Consider the following 15,595-nt stretch of genomic DNA (forward strand, 5'->3'; position numbering starts at 1 on the left):
TCTGAGATCACACACTGCAGATACTGAGCCCCCCATACGTCCTCCTTGTGTTACAGTACAATCTGGAGATTACAGCCGGTGTGTATGAGATATAGAGGGTAATAGTCTGACATCACACACTGCAGATACTGATCCCCCCCCCCCCCATACGTCCTCCTTGTGTTACAGTACAATCTGGAGATTACAGCCGGTGTGTATGAGATATAAAGGGTAATAGTCTGAGGTCACACACTGCAGATACTGATCCTCCCATACGTCCCCCTTGTGTTACAGTACAATCTGGAGATTACAGCCGGTGTGTATGAGATATAGAGGGTAATAGTCTGAGATCACACACTGCAGATACTGATCCCCCCCCCCATACGTCCTCCTTGTGTTACAGTACAATCTGGAGATTACAGCCGGTGTGTATGAGATATAGAGGGTAATAGTCTGAGATCACACACTGCAGATACTGATCCTCCCATACGTCCCCCTTGTGTTACAGTACAATCTGGAGATTACAGCCGGTGTGTATGAGATATAGGGTAATAGTCTGAGGTCACACACTGCAGATACTGAGCCCCCCATACGTCCCCCTTGTGTTACAGTACAATCTGGAGATTACAGCCGGTGTGTATGAGATATAGAGGGTAATAGTCTGAGATCACACACTGCAGATACTGATCCTCCCATACGTCCCCCTTGTGTTACAGTACAATCTGGAGATTACAGCCGGTGTTTATGAGATATAGAGGGTAATAGTCTGACATCACACACTGCAGATACTGATCCTCCCATACGTCCCCCTTGTGTTACAGTACAATCTGGAGATTACAGCCGGTGTGTATGAGATATAGAGGGTAATAGTCTGAGGTCACACACTGCAGATACTGAGCCCCCATACGTCCCCCTTGTGTTACAGTACAATCTGGAGATTACAGCCGGTGTGTATGAGATATAGAGGGTAATAGTCTGAGATCACACACTGCAGATACTGATCCTCCCATACGTCCCCCTTGTGTTACAGTACAATCTGGAGATTACAGCCGGTGTGTATGAGATATAGGGTAATAGTCTGAGGTCACACACTGCAGATACTGAGCCCCCCATACGTCCCCCTTGTGTTACAGTACAATCTGGAGATTACAGCCGGTGTGTATGAGATATAGAGGGTAATAGTCTGATATCACACACTGCAGATACTGATCCTCCCATACGTCCCCCTTGTGTTACAGTACAATCTGGAGATTACAGCCGGTGTGTATGAGATATAGAGGGTAATAGTCTGACATCACACACTACAGATACTGAGCCCCCCATACGTCCCCCTTGTGTTACAGTACAATCTGGAGATTACAGCCGGTGTGTATGAGATATAGAGGGTAATAGTCTGACATCACACACTGCAGATACTGATCCTCCCATACGTCCCCCTTGTGTTACAGTACAATCTGGAGATTACAGCCGGTGTGTATGAGATATAGAGGGTAATAGTCCGAGGTCACACACTGCAGATACTGATCCTCCCATACGTCCCCCTTGTGTTACAGTACAATCTGGAGATTACAGCCGGTGTGTATGAGATATAGAGGGTAATAGTCCGAGGTCACACACTGCAGATACTGATCCTCCCATACGTCCCCCTTGTGTTACAGTACAATCTGGAGATTACAGCCGGTGTGTATGAGATATAGAGGGTAATAGTCTGATATCACACACTGCAGATACTGATCCTCCCATACGTCCCCCTTGTGTTACAGTACAATCTGGAGATTACAGCCGGTGTGTATGAGATATAGAGGGTAATAGTCTGAGGTCACACACTGCAGATACTGATCCTCCCATACGTCCTCCTTGTGTTACAGTACAATCTGGAGGTTACAGCCGGTGTGTATGAGATATAGAGGGTAATAGTCTGAGATCACACACTGCAGATACTGATCCTCCCATACGTCCTCCTTGTGTTACAGTACAATCTGGAGATTACAGCCGGTGTGTATGAGATATAGAGGGTAATAGTCTGAGATCACACACTGCAGATACTGATCCCCCCCCCCCCCCCCCCCCCATACGTCCCCCTTGTGTTACAGTACAATCTGGAGGTTACAGCTGGTGTGTATGAGATATAGAGGGTAATAGTCTGAGATCACACACTGCAGATACTGATCCTCCCATACATCCCCCTTGTGTTACAGTACAATCTGGAGATTACAGCCGGTGTGTATGAGATATAGAGGGTAATAGTCTGAGATCACACACTGCAGATACTGAGCCCGCCATACATCCCCCTTGTGTTACAGTACAATCTGGAGATTACAGCCGGTGTGTATGAGATATAGAGGGTAATAGTCTGAGATCACACACTGCAGATACTGATCCTCCCATACGTCCCCCTTGTGTTACAGTACAATCTGGAGATTACAGCCGGTGTGTATGAGATATAGAGGGTAATAGTCTGAGGTCACACACTGCAGATACTGATCCTCCCATACGTCCCCCTTGTGTTACAGTATAATCTGGAGATTACAGCCGGTGTGTATGAGATATAGAGGGTAATAGTCTGATATCACACACTGCAGATACTGATCCTCCCATACGTCCCCCTTGTGTTACAGTACAATCTGGGGATTACAGCCGGTGTGTATGAGATATAGAGGGTAATAGTCTGAGGTCACACACTGCAGATACTGATCCTCCCATACGTCCCCCTTGTGTTACAGTATAATCTGGAGATTACAGCCGGCGTGTATGAGATATAGAGGGTAATAGTCTGATATCACACACTGCAGATACTGAGCCTCATTCCGAGTTGTTCGCTCGTTAGCTGCTTTTAGCAGCATTGCACACGCTAGGCCGCCGCCCTCTGGGAGTGTATCTTAGCATAGCAGAATTGCGAACGCAAGATTAGCAGAATTGCGAATAGAAATTTCTTTGCAGTTTCTGAGTATCTTGAGACTTACTCTGCCACTGCGATCAGTTCAGTCAGTTTCGTTCCTGGTTTGACGTCACAAACACACCCAGCGTTCGCCCAGACACTCCCGCGTTTTCCCCAGAAACGGCTGCGTTTTTTCGCACACACCCATAAAACGGCCAGTTTCCGCCCAGAAACACCCACATCCTGTCAATCACACGCCGATCACCAGAACAAAGAAATTTCTTCGTTAAGCCGTGAGTAAAATACCAAACTTTTTAGCAAATTTACTTGGCGCAGGCGCACTGCGAATGTTGCGCATGCGCAGTTTGCGACTAATCACACCGATGCAAAGAAAAATAACGAGCGAACAACTCGGAATGAGTGCCACTGATCCTCCCATACGTCCCCCTTGTGTTACAGTACAATCTGGAGATTACAGCCGGTGTGTATGAGATATAGGTGGTAATAGTCTGATATCACACACTGCAGATACTGATCCTCCCATACGTCCTCCTTGTGTTACAGTACAATCTGGAGATTACAGCCGGTGTGTATGAGATATAGAGGGTAATAGTCTGACATCACACACTGCAGATACTGATCCTCCCATACGTCCCCCTTGTGTTACAGTACAATCTGGATATTACAGCCGGTGTGTATGAGATATAGAGGGTAATAGTCTGAGATCACACACTGCAGATACTGATCCTCCCATACGTCCTCCTTGTGTTACAGTACAATCTGGAGATTACAGCCGGTGTGTATGAGATATAGAGGGTAATAGTCTGAGATCACACACTGCAGATACTGATCCTCCCATACGTCCCCCTTGTGTTACAGTACAATCTGGAGATTACAGCCGGTGTGTATGAGATATAGAGGGTAATAGTCTGATATCACACACTGCAGATACTGATCCTCCCATACGTCCCCCTTGTGTTACAGTACAATCTGGAGATTACAGCCGGTGTGTATGAGATATAGGGGGTAATAGTCTGATATCACACACTGCAGATACTGAGCCTCCCATACGTCCCCCTTGTGTTACAGTACAATCTGGAGATTACAGCCGGTGTGTATGAGATATAGAGGGTAATAGTCTGAGATCACACACTGCAGATACTGATCCTCCCATACGTCCCCCTTGTGTTACAGTACAATCTGGAGATTACAGCTGGTGTGTATGAGATATAGGGGGTAATAGTCTGATATCACACACTGCAGATACTGATCCTCCCATACGTCCCCCTTGTGTTACAGTATAATCAGGAGATTACAGCCGGTGTGTATGAGATATAGAGGGTAATAGTCTGAGGTCACACACTGCAGATACTGATCCTCCCATACGTCCCCCTTGTGTTACAGTACAATCTGGAGATTACAGCCGGTGTGTATGAGATATAGAGGGTAATAGTCTGAGATCACACACTGCAGATACTGATCCTCCCATACGTCCCCCTTGTGTTACAGTATAATCTGGAGATTATAGCCGGTGTGTGTGAGATATAGAGGGTAATAGTCTGATATCACACACTGCAGATACTGAGCCCCCCATACGTCCCCCTTGTGTTACAGTACAATCTGGAGATTACAGCCGGCGTGTATGAGATATAGAGGGTAATAGTCTGATATCACACACTGCAGATACTGATCCTCCCATACGTCCTCCTTGTGTTACAGTATAATCTGGAGATTACAGCCGGTGTGTATGAGATATAAAGGGTAATAGTCTGAGATCACACACTGCAGATACTGATCCCCCCATACGTCCCCCTTGTGTTACAGTACAATCTGGAGATTACAGCCGGTGTGTATGAGATATAGAGGGTAATAGTCTGAGATCACACACTGCAGATACTGATCCTCCCATACGTCCTCCTTGTGTTACAGTACAATCTGGAGATTACAACCGGCGTGTATGAGATATAGAGGGTAATAGTCTGATATCACACACTGCAGATACTGATCCTCCCATACGTCCCCCTTGTGTTACAGTACAATCTGGAGATTACACCCGGTGTGTATGAGATATAGAGGGTAATAGTCTGAGATCACACACTGCAGATACTGATCCTCCCATACGTCCCCCTTGTGTTACAGTACAATCTGGAGATTACAGCCGGTGTGTATGAGATATAGAGGGTAATAGTCTGAGATCACACACTACAGATACTGAGCCCCCCATACGTCCTCCTTGTGTTACAGTACAATCTGGAGATTACAGCCGGTGTGTATGAGATATAGAGGGTAATAGTCTGATATCACACACTGCAGATACTGATCCCCCCATACGTCCCTCTTGTGTTACAGTACAATCTGGAGATTACAGACGGTGTGTATGAGATATAGAGGGTAATAGTCTGAGATCACACACTGCAGATACTGATCCTCCCATACGTCCCCCTTGTGTTACAGTACAATCTGGAGATTACAGCCGGTGTGTATGAGATATAGAGGGTAATAGTCTGAGATCACACACTGCAGATACTGATCCCCCCATACGTCCCCCTTGTGTTACAGTACAATCTGGAGGTTACAGCCGGTGTGTATGAGATATAGAGGGTAATAGTCTGAGATCACACACTGCAGATACTGATCCTACCATACGTCCCCCTTGTGTTACAGTACAATCTGGAGATTACAGCCGGTGTGTATGAGATATAGAGGGTAATAGTCTGATATCACACACTGCAGATACTGATCCTCCCATACTTCCCCCTTGTGTTACAGTACAATCTGGAGATTACAGCCGGTGTGTATGAGATATAGAGGGTAATAGTCTGATATCACACACTGCAGATACTGATCCTCCCATACGTCCCCCTTGTGTTACAGTATAATCTGGAGGTTACAGCGGGTGTGTATGAGATATAGGGGGTAATAGTCTAAGATCACACACTACAGATACTGATCCTCCCATACGTCCTCCTTGTGTTACAGTACAATCTGGAGATTACAGCCGGTGTGTATGAGATATAGAGGGTAATAGTCTGAGGTCACACACTACAGATACTGATCCTCCCATACGTCCCCCTTGTGTTACAGTACAATCTGGAGATTACAGCCGGTGTGTATGAGATATAGAGGGTAATAGTCTGAGATCACACACTGCAGATACTGATCCTCCCATACGTCCCCCTTGTGTTACAGTACAATCTGGAGATTACAGCCGGTGTGTATGAGATATAGGGGGTAATAGTCTGAGATCACACACTGCAGATACTGATCCTCCCATACGTCCTCCTTGTGTTACAGTACAATCTGGAGATTACAGCCGGCGTGTATGAGATATAGAGGGTAATAGTCTGATATCACACACTGCAGATACTGATCCTCCCATACGTCCCCCTTGTGTTACAGTATAATCTGGAGATTACAGCCGGTGTGTATGAGATATAAAGGGTAATAGTCTGAGGTCACAAACTGCAGATACTGATCCCCCCATACGTCCTCCTTGTGTTACAGTATAATCTGGAGATTACAGCCGGTGTGTATGAGATATAGAGGGTAATAGTCTGAGATCACACACTGCAGATACTGATCCTCCCATACGTCCTCCTTGTGTTACAGTACAATCTGGAGATTACAACCGGCGTGTATGAGATAATAAGAATTTACTCACCGGTAATTCTATTTCTCGTAGTCCGTAGTGGATGCTGGGAACTCCGTAAGGACCATGGGGAATAGCGGGCTCCGAAGGAGGCTGGGCACTCTAGAAAGACTTAGGACTACCTGGTGTGCACTGGCTCCTCCCACTATGACCCTCCTCCAAGCCTCAGTTAGGACACCGTGCCCGGACAAGCAGACATAATAAGGAAGGATTTAGAATCCCGGGTAAGACTCTTATCAGCCACACCAATCACACCGTACAACTCGTGATACAATATCCAGTTTGACAGTATGAAAACAACTGAGCCTCTCAACAGATGGCTCAACAATAACCCTTTTGTTAACAATAACTATTTACAAGTATTGCAGACAATCCGCACTTGGGATGGGCGCCCAGCATCCACTACGGACTACGAGAAATAGAATTACCGGTGAGTAAATTCTTATTTTCTCTAACGTCCTAGTGGATGCTGGGAACTCCGTAAGGACCATGGGGATTATACCAAAGCTCCCAAACGGGCGGGAGAGTGCGGATGACTCTGTAGCACCGAATGAGAGAACTCCAGGTCCTCCTCAGCCAGGGTATCAAATTTGTAGAATTTTGCAAACGTATTTGCCCCTGACCAAGTAGCTGCTCGGCAAAGTTGTAAAGCCGAGACCCCTCGGGCAGCCGCCCAAGATAAGCCCACCTTCCTTGTGGAATGGGCCTTTACAGATTTTGGCTGTGGCATGCCTGCCGCAGAATGTGCAAGCTGAATTGTACTACAAATCCAGCGAGCAATAGACTGCTTAGAAGCAGGAGCACCCAACTTGTTGGGTGCATACAGGATAAACAGCGAGTCAGATTTTCTGACTCCAGCCGTCCTGGAAACATATATTTTCAGGGCCCTGACAACGTCCAGTAACTTGGAGTCCTCCAATTCACTAGTAGCCGCCGGCACCACAATAGGCTGGTTCAGGTGAAACGCTGACACCACCTTAGGGAGAAATTGGGGACGAGTCCTCAACTCTGCCCTATCCATATGGAAAATCAGATAAGGGCTTTTACATGATAAAGCCGCCAATTCTGACACTCGCCTGGCTGAAGCCAAGGCTAATAACATGACCACTTTCCACGTGAGATATTTCAGATCCACGGTTTTTAGTGGCTCAAACCAATGTGATTTTAAGAAACTCAACATCATGTTGAGATCCCAAGGTGCCACTGGAGGCACAAACGGGGGCTGAATATGCAGCACTCCTTTTACAAAAGTCTGAACTTCAGGTACTGAAGCTAGTTCTTTTTGAAAGAAAATCGACAGAGCCGAGATCTGTACTTTAATGGAGCCTAGTTTTAGGCCCATATCCACTCCTGCTTGCAGAAAATGCAGAAATCGACCTAGTTGAAATTCCTCTGTTGGGGCCTTATTGGCCTCGCACCATGCAACATATTTTCGCCATATGCGGTGATAATGCGTTGCCGTAACATCTTTCCTGGCCTTAATAAGCGTAGGAATGACTTCTTCCGGAATACCCTTTTCCTTTAGGATCCGGTGTTCAACCGCCATGCCGTCAAACGCAGCCGCGGTAAGTCTTGGAACAGACAGGGCCCCTGCTGTAGCAGGTCCTGTCTGAGCGGTAGAGGCCACGGGTCCTCTGAGAGCATCTCTTGAAGTTCCGGGTACCACGCTCGTCTTGGCCAATCCGGAACCACGAGAATTGTGTTTACTCCTCGCTTTCTTATTATTCTCAATACCTTTGGAATGAGAGGCAGAGGAGGGAACACATAAACCGACTGGTACACCCACGGTGTTACTAGAGCGTCCACAGCTATCGCCTGAGGGTCCCTTGACCTGGCGCAATATTTTTTTAACTTTTTGTTGAGACGGGACGCCATCATGTCCACCTGTGGTTTTTCCCAACGGTTTACCAGCATCTGGAAGACTTCTGGGTGAAGTCCCCACTCCCCCGGGTGGAGGTCGTGTCTGCTGAGGAAGTCTGCTTCCCAGTTGTCCACTCCCGGAATGAACACTGCTGACAGTGCTAGTACATTATTCTCCGCCCATCGGAGAATTTTTGTGGCTTCTGCCATCGCCATCCTGCTTCTTGTGCCGCCCTGTCGATTTACATGGGCGACTGCCGTGATGTTGTCTGACTGGATCAGCACCGGCTGGTGTAGGAGCAGGGATTTTGCTTGACTTAGGGCATTGTAGATGGCCCTTAGTTCCAGAATATTTATGTGAAGGGAAGTCTCCTGACTCGACCATAGTCCTTGGAAATTTCTTCCCTGTGTGACTGCCCCCCAGCCTCGAAGGCTGGCATCCGTGGTCACCAGGACCCAGTCCTGTATGCCGAACCTGCGGCCCTCTAGAAGATGAGCACTCTGCAGCCACCACAGTAGAGACACCCTGGTTCTTGGAGACAGGGTTATTAAGCGATGCATCTGAAGATGCGATCCGGACCACTGGTCCAACAGGTCCCACTGAAAGATTCTGGCATGGAACCTGCCGAAGGGAATTGCTTCGTAAGAAGCCACCATCTTTCCCAGGACCCGCGTGCAGTGATGCACTGATACCTGTTTTGGTTTCAGGAGGTCTCTGACTAGAGATGACAACTCCCTGGCTTTCTCCTCCGGGAGAAACACTTTTCTCTGGACTGTATCCAGAATCATACCCAGGAACAGTAGCCGTGTCGTCGGAACCAGCTGTGACTTTGGGATATTCAGAATCCAGCCGTGCTGGTGCAGCACTTCCTGGGATAGTGCTACTCCCACCAACAACTGTTCCTTGGACCTCGCTTTTATTAGGAGATCGTCCAAGTACGGGATAATTAAAACTCCCTTTCTTCGAAGGAGTATCATCATTTCCGCCATAACCTTGGTAAATACCCTCGGTGCCGTGGACAGTCCAAACGGCAGCGTCTGGAATTGGTAATGGCAATCTTGTACCACAAATCTGAGGTACTCCTGGTGAGGATGGTAAATGGGGACATGCAAGTAAGCATCCTTGATGTCCAGGGATACCATGTAATCCCCCTCGTCCAGGCTTGCAATAACCGCCCTGAGCGATTCCATCTTGAACTTGAATTTCTTTATGTATGTGTTCAAGGATTTCAAATTTAGAATGGGTCTCACCGAACCGTCCGGTTTCGGTACCACAAATAGTGTGGAATAATAACCCCGGCCTTGTTGAAGTAGGGGTACCTTGATTATCACCTGCTGAGAATACAGCTTGTGAATTGCCGTTAGCACCGCCTCCCTGTCTGAGGGAGCAATTGGCAAGGCAGATTTTAGGAACCGGTGGGGTGGGGACGCCTCGAATTCCAGCTTGTACCCCTGAGATACTATTTGCAGGATCCAGGGATCCACCTGTGAGCGAACCCACTGATCGCTGAAATTTTTGAGGCGACCCCCCACCGTACCTGGCTTCGCCTGTGGAGCCCCACCGTCATGCGGCGGACTTGGAAGAGGAAGCGGGGGAGGACTTTTGCTCCTGGGAACCTGCTGTTTGTTGCAGCCTTTTTCCCCTACCTCTGCCTCTGGACAGAAAAGACCCGCCTTTTCCACGCCTGTTTTTCTGGGTCCGAAAGGACTGAACCTGATAAAACGGCGCCTTCTTAGGCTGTGAGGGGACATAGGGTAAAAATGCTGACTTCCCAGACGTTGCTGTGGAAACTAGGTCCGAGAGACCATCCCCAAATAATTCCTCACCCTTATATGGCAACACTTCCATGTGCTTTTTAGAATCTGCATCTCCTGTCCACTGGCGAGTCCATAAGCCTCTCCTAGCAGAAATGGACAATGCACTTACTTTAGATGCCAGTCGGCAGATTTCCCTCTGTGCATCTCTCATATATAAGACTGAGTCTTTTATATGGTCTATGGTTAACAGGATCGTGTCTCTGTCTAATGTGTCAATATTTTCTGACAGTTTATCTGACCACGCAGCGGCAGCACTGCACATCCATGCTGACGCAATAGCTGGCCTGAGTATAATGCCTGAGTGTGTGTATACAGACTTCAGGATCGCCTCCTGCTTTCTATCAGCAGGTTCCTTGAGGGCGGCCGTATCCGGAGACGGTATTGCCACGTTTTTAGACAAACGTGTGAGCGCTTTATCCACTCTAGGGGGTGTTTCCCAACGTGACCTATCCTCTGGCGGGAAAGGGAACGCCATTAGTACCTTCTTAGGAATTACCAATTTTTTATCAGGGAAAGCCCACGCTTCTTCACACACTTCATTTAATTCATCTGATGGGGGAAAAACTACGGGTAGTTTTTTCTCTCCAAACATAATACCCTTTTTAGTGGTACCAGTAGTTATATCAGAAATGTTTAACACCTCTTTCATTGCCTCAATCATACAGTGAATGGCCTTAGTGGGCATCAGGTTTGACTCATCGTCGTCGACACTGGTGTCAGTATCAATGTCGACATCTGGGTCTGCTTGAGGTAGCGGGCGTTTTAGAGCCCCTGACGACCCATGCGACGCCTGGGCAGGCACGAGCTGAGAAGTCGGCTGTCCCACATTTGGCATGTCGTCGATTTTCTTATATAAGGAGTCTATACGTGCACTCATTACTTTCCATAAGCCCATCCACTCAGGTGTCTGCCCCGCAGGGGGTGACATCCCTTCTAAAGGCATCTGCTCCGCCTCCACATCATTATCCTCATCAAACATGTCGACACAGCCGTACCGACACACCGCACACACACAAGGAATGCTCCGAATGAGGACAGGACCCACAAAAGCCCTTTGGGGGGACAGAGTGAGAGTATGCCAGCACACACCAGAGCGCTATATAATGCAGGGACTAACTGAGTTATGTCCCCTATAGCTGCTTTTTATATTATATATGTATTGCGCCCAATTTTAGTGCCCCCCCTCTCTGTTTTTACCCTGTTCTGAAGTGTAGACTGCAGGGGAGAGTCAGGGAGCTTCCTTCCAGCGGATCTGTGAAGGAGAAATGGCGCCAGTGTGTCTGAGGGAGATAGCTCCGCCCCTTTTCCGCGGCCTATTCTCCCGCTTTTTTCTGGATTTCTGGCAGGGGAATTTACCACATATATAGCCTCTAGGGCTATATATTGTGGTATTTTTGCCAGCCAAGGTGTTTTTATTGCAGCTCAGGGCGCCCCCCCCCAAGCGCCCTGCACCCTCAGTGACCGGAGTGTGAAGTGTGCATGAGGAGCAATGGCGCACAGCTGCAGTGCTGTGCGCTACCTTGGTGAAGACTGATGTCTTCTGCCGCCGTTTTTCCGGACCTCTTCTTGCTTCTGGCTCTGAAAGGGGGACGGCGGCGCGGCTCCGGGACTGAACACCATGGACTGGGCCTGCGGTCGATCCCTCTGGAGCTAATGGTGTCCAGTAGCCTAAGAAGCCCAATCCGGCTGCAAGCAGGCGAGTTCACTTCTTCTCCCCTTAGTCCCTCGCTGCAGTGAGTCTGTTGCCAGCAGGTCTCACTGAAAATAAAAAACCTAAAACTATACTTTCTTTCTAAGGGCTCAGGAGAGCCCCTAGTGTGCATCCAACCTCGGCCGGGCACGAAATCTAACTGGGGCTTGGAGGAGGGTCATAGTGGGAGGAGCCAGTGCACACCAGGTAGTCCTAAATCTTTCTAGAGTGCCCAGCCTCCTTCGGAGCCCGCTATTCCCCATGGTCCTTACGGAGTTCCCAGCATCCACTAGGACGTTAGAGAAATAGGGGGTAATAGTCTGAGATCACACACTGCAGATACTGATCCTCCCATACGTCCCCCTTGTGTTACAGTACAATCTGGAGATTACAGCCGGTGTGTATGAGATATAGAGGGTAATAGTCTGATATCACACACTGCAGATACTGATCCTCCCATACGTGCTCCTTGTGTTACAGTACAATCTGGAGATTACAGCCGGTGTGTATGAGATATAGAGGGTAATAGTCTGAGATCACACACTGCAGATACTGATCCTCCCATACGTCCCCCTTGTGTTACAGTACAATCTGGAGATTACAGCCGGCGTGTATGAGATATAGAGGGTAATAGTCTGATATCACACACTGCAGATACTGATCCTCCCATACGTCCTCCTTGTGTTACAGTATAAATCTGGAGATTACAGCCGGTGTGTATGAGATATAGAGGGTAATAGTCTGATATCACACACTGCAGATACTGATCCTCCCATACGTCCCCCTAGTGTTACAGTACAATCTGGAGATTACAGCCGGTGTGTATGAGATATAGAGGGTAATAGTCTGAGGTCACACACTGCAGATACTGATCCTCCCATACGTCCTCCTTGTGTTACAGTACAATCTGGAGATTACAGCCGGTGTGTATGAGATATAGAGGGTAATAGTCTGAGATCACACACTGCAGATACTGATCCCCCCATACGTCCCCCTTGTGTTACAGTACAATCTGGAGATTACAGCCGGCGTGTATGAGATATAGAGGGTAATAGTCTGATATCACACACTGCAGATACTGATCCTCCCATACGTCCCCCTTGTGTTACAGTACAATCTGGAGATTACAGCCGGCGTGTATGAGATATAGGGGGTAATAGTCTGATATCACACACTGCAGAGACTGAGCCCCCCATACGTCCCCCTTGTGTTACAGTACAATCTGGAGATTACAGCCGGCGTGTATGAGATATAGAGGGTAATAGTCTGAGATCACACACTGCAGATACTGATCCTCCCATACGTCCCCCTTGTGTTACAGTACAATCTGGAGATTACAGCCGGCGTGTATGAGATATAGAGGGTAATAGTCTGAGATCACACACTGCAGATACTGATCCCCCCATACGTCCTCCTTGTGTTACAGTATAAATCTGGAGATTACAGCCGGTGTGTATGAGATATAGAGGGTAATAGTCTGAGGTCACACACTGCAGATACTGATCCTCCCATACGTCCTCCTTGTGTTACAGTACAATCTGGAGATTACAGCCGGTGTGTATGAGATATAGAGGGTAATAGTCTGAGGTCACACACTGCAGATACTGATCCTCCCATATGTCCTCCTTGTGTTACAGTATAAATCTGGAGATTACAGCCGGTGTGTATGAGATATAGAGGGTAATAGTCTGAGGTCACACACTGCAGATACTGATCCTCCCATACGTCCCCCTTGTGTTACAGTATAAATCTGGAGATTACAGCCGGTGTGTATGAGATATAGAGGGTAATAGTCTGAGATCACACACTGCAGATACTGATCCTCCCATACGTCCCCCTTGTGTTACAGTACAATCTGGAGATTACAGCCGGTGTGTATGAGATATAGGGGGTAATAGTCTGATATCACACACTGCAGATACTGATCCTCCCATACGTCCCCTTGTGTTACAGTACAAGGACTATCTATCTGTCCAGGAGGAGAGAGCAGACCGGCGTCATAAGGCCAATCTGCGGAGAAAGACGTTCACCGCCTGGCTGAATCTAGTACAAGAGGAGAAGCTGTCAATGTGGGAAAAGCAGAGGAGTGCGGCAGAACATAACCAGAGGTAGGCACAGACGGGGTTAATCATACATATAGTGTGTGATTGCTGCTTTGGTGAGTCTGGCGGGGGTGTAATATAGACATGACAGTCAACGGATAACCAATGTCCCCTGTCAGTGTGAATTAGGGGAGAGGGTCACAGCTGAGATAATCCCTCTTCACAGAGGTCAGGAAGCCCCAACATTACAACATGGGTGTATCATGCTGGCATGTCCTGTAAGTTCACCTGCATACAGGCTGAGGAACCAGTGATACCAGTGAGGGACGTAATACAGTACACAAGGACCACAGACGGGAGGTGGTCTACGATCAGCCTGGTGACACTACACAGTATCCTGAAATACAGTTTAGTAATGTGCTGCTGGTGGTACCCTGCTCCTCCCACTATATAACTCTCAGTCTGTGGCTTCCTGCTGTCTCCATTCCCCTCCTCACATCATGTCACTGCCCCTGTCACATACAGCCCTGTCCTCACTGACACATCACTCATCTGCTGATATACTCTGTGCTGCTGGGTACCCTGCTCCCCCCCACTATATAACTCTCAGTCTGTGGCTTCCTGCTGCCTCCATTCCCCTCCTCACATCATGTCACTGCCCCTGTCACATGCAGCCCTGTCCTCACTGACACATCACTCATCTGCTGATATACTCTGTGCTGCTGGGGACCCTGCTCCTCCCACTATATAACTCTCAGTCTGTGGCTTCCTCCTGCCTCCATCCCCCCCCCCCTCACATCACGTCACTGCCCCTGTCACATGCAGCCCTGTCCTCACTGACACATCACTCATCTCCTGATATACTCTGTGCTGCTGGGGACACTGCTCCTCCCACTATATAACTCTCAGTCTGTGGCTTCCTACTGCCTCCATTCCCCTCCTCACATCATGTCACTGCCCCTGTCACATGCAGCCCTGTCCTCACTGACACATCACTCATCTCCTGATATACTCTGTGCTGCTGGGGACACTGCTCCTCCCACTATATAACTCTCAGTCTGTGGCTACCTGCTGCCTCCATTCCTCTCCTCACATCATGTCACTGCCCCTGTCACATGCAGCCCTGTCCTCACTGACACATCACTCATCTCCTGTCCTGATATACTCTGTGCTGCTGGGGACCCTGCTCCTCCCACTATATAACTCTCAGTCTGTGGCTTCCTGCTGCCTCCATTCCCCTCCTCACATCATGTCACTGCCCCTGTCACATGCAGCCCTGTCCTCACTGACACATCACTCATCTGCTGATATACTCTGTGCTGCTGGGGACCCTGCTCCTCCCACTATATAACTCTCAGTCTGTGACTTCCTGCTGCCTCCATTCCCCTCCTCACACCATGTCACTGCCCCTGTCACATGCAGCCCTGTCCTCACGGACACATCACTCGTCTCCAGATATACTCTGTGCTGCTGGGGACCCTGCTCCTCCCACTATATAACTCTCAGTCTGTGGCTTCCTGCTGCCTCCATTCCCCTCCTCACATCATGTCACTGCCCCTGTCCTCACTGACACATCACTCTTCTCCTGATATACTCTGTGCTGCTGGGGACCCTGCTCCTCCCACTATATAACTCTCAGTCTGTGGCTTCCTGCTGCCTCCATTCCCCTCCTCACATCA

At 48.4% G+C, this 15,595-nt stretch overlaps 1 protein-coding gene across 1 annotated transcript in view; it reads left to right on the forward strand.

Annotated features, from left to right (window-relative positions):
* The window catches only part of CCDC191 (coiled-coil domain containing 191), a 177,775-nt gene that overhangs the window by 120,090 nt on the left and 42,090 nt on the right, over positions 1 to 15,595 (forward strand). The window contains exon 16 of the mRNA XM_063956784.1: positions 13,828 to 13,982. Coding sequence (XP_063812854.1) covers positions 13,828 to 13,982 — 155 coding nt within the window. The remainder of the gene's footprint in view (positions 1 to 13,827; positions 13,983 to 15,595) is intronic.

The sequence above is a fragment of the Pseudophryne corroboree genome, chromosome 2, assembly GCF_028390025.1.
Source record: "Pseudophryne corroboree isolate aPseCor3 chromosome 2, aPseCor3.hap2, whole genome shotgun sequence".
Lineage (NCBI taxonomy): Eukaryota > Metazoa > Chordata > Amphibia > Anura > Myobatrachidae > Pseudophryne > Pseudophryne corroboree.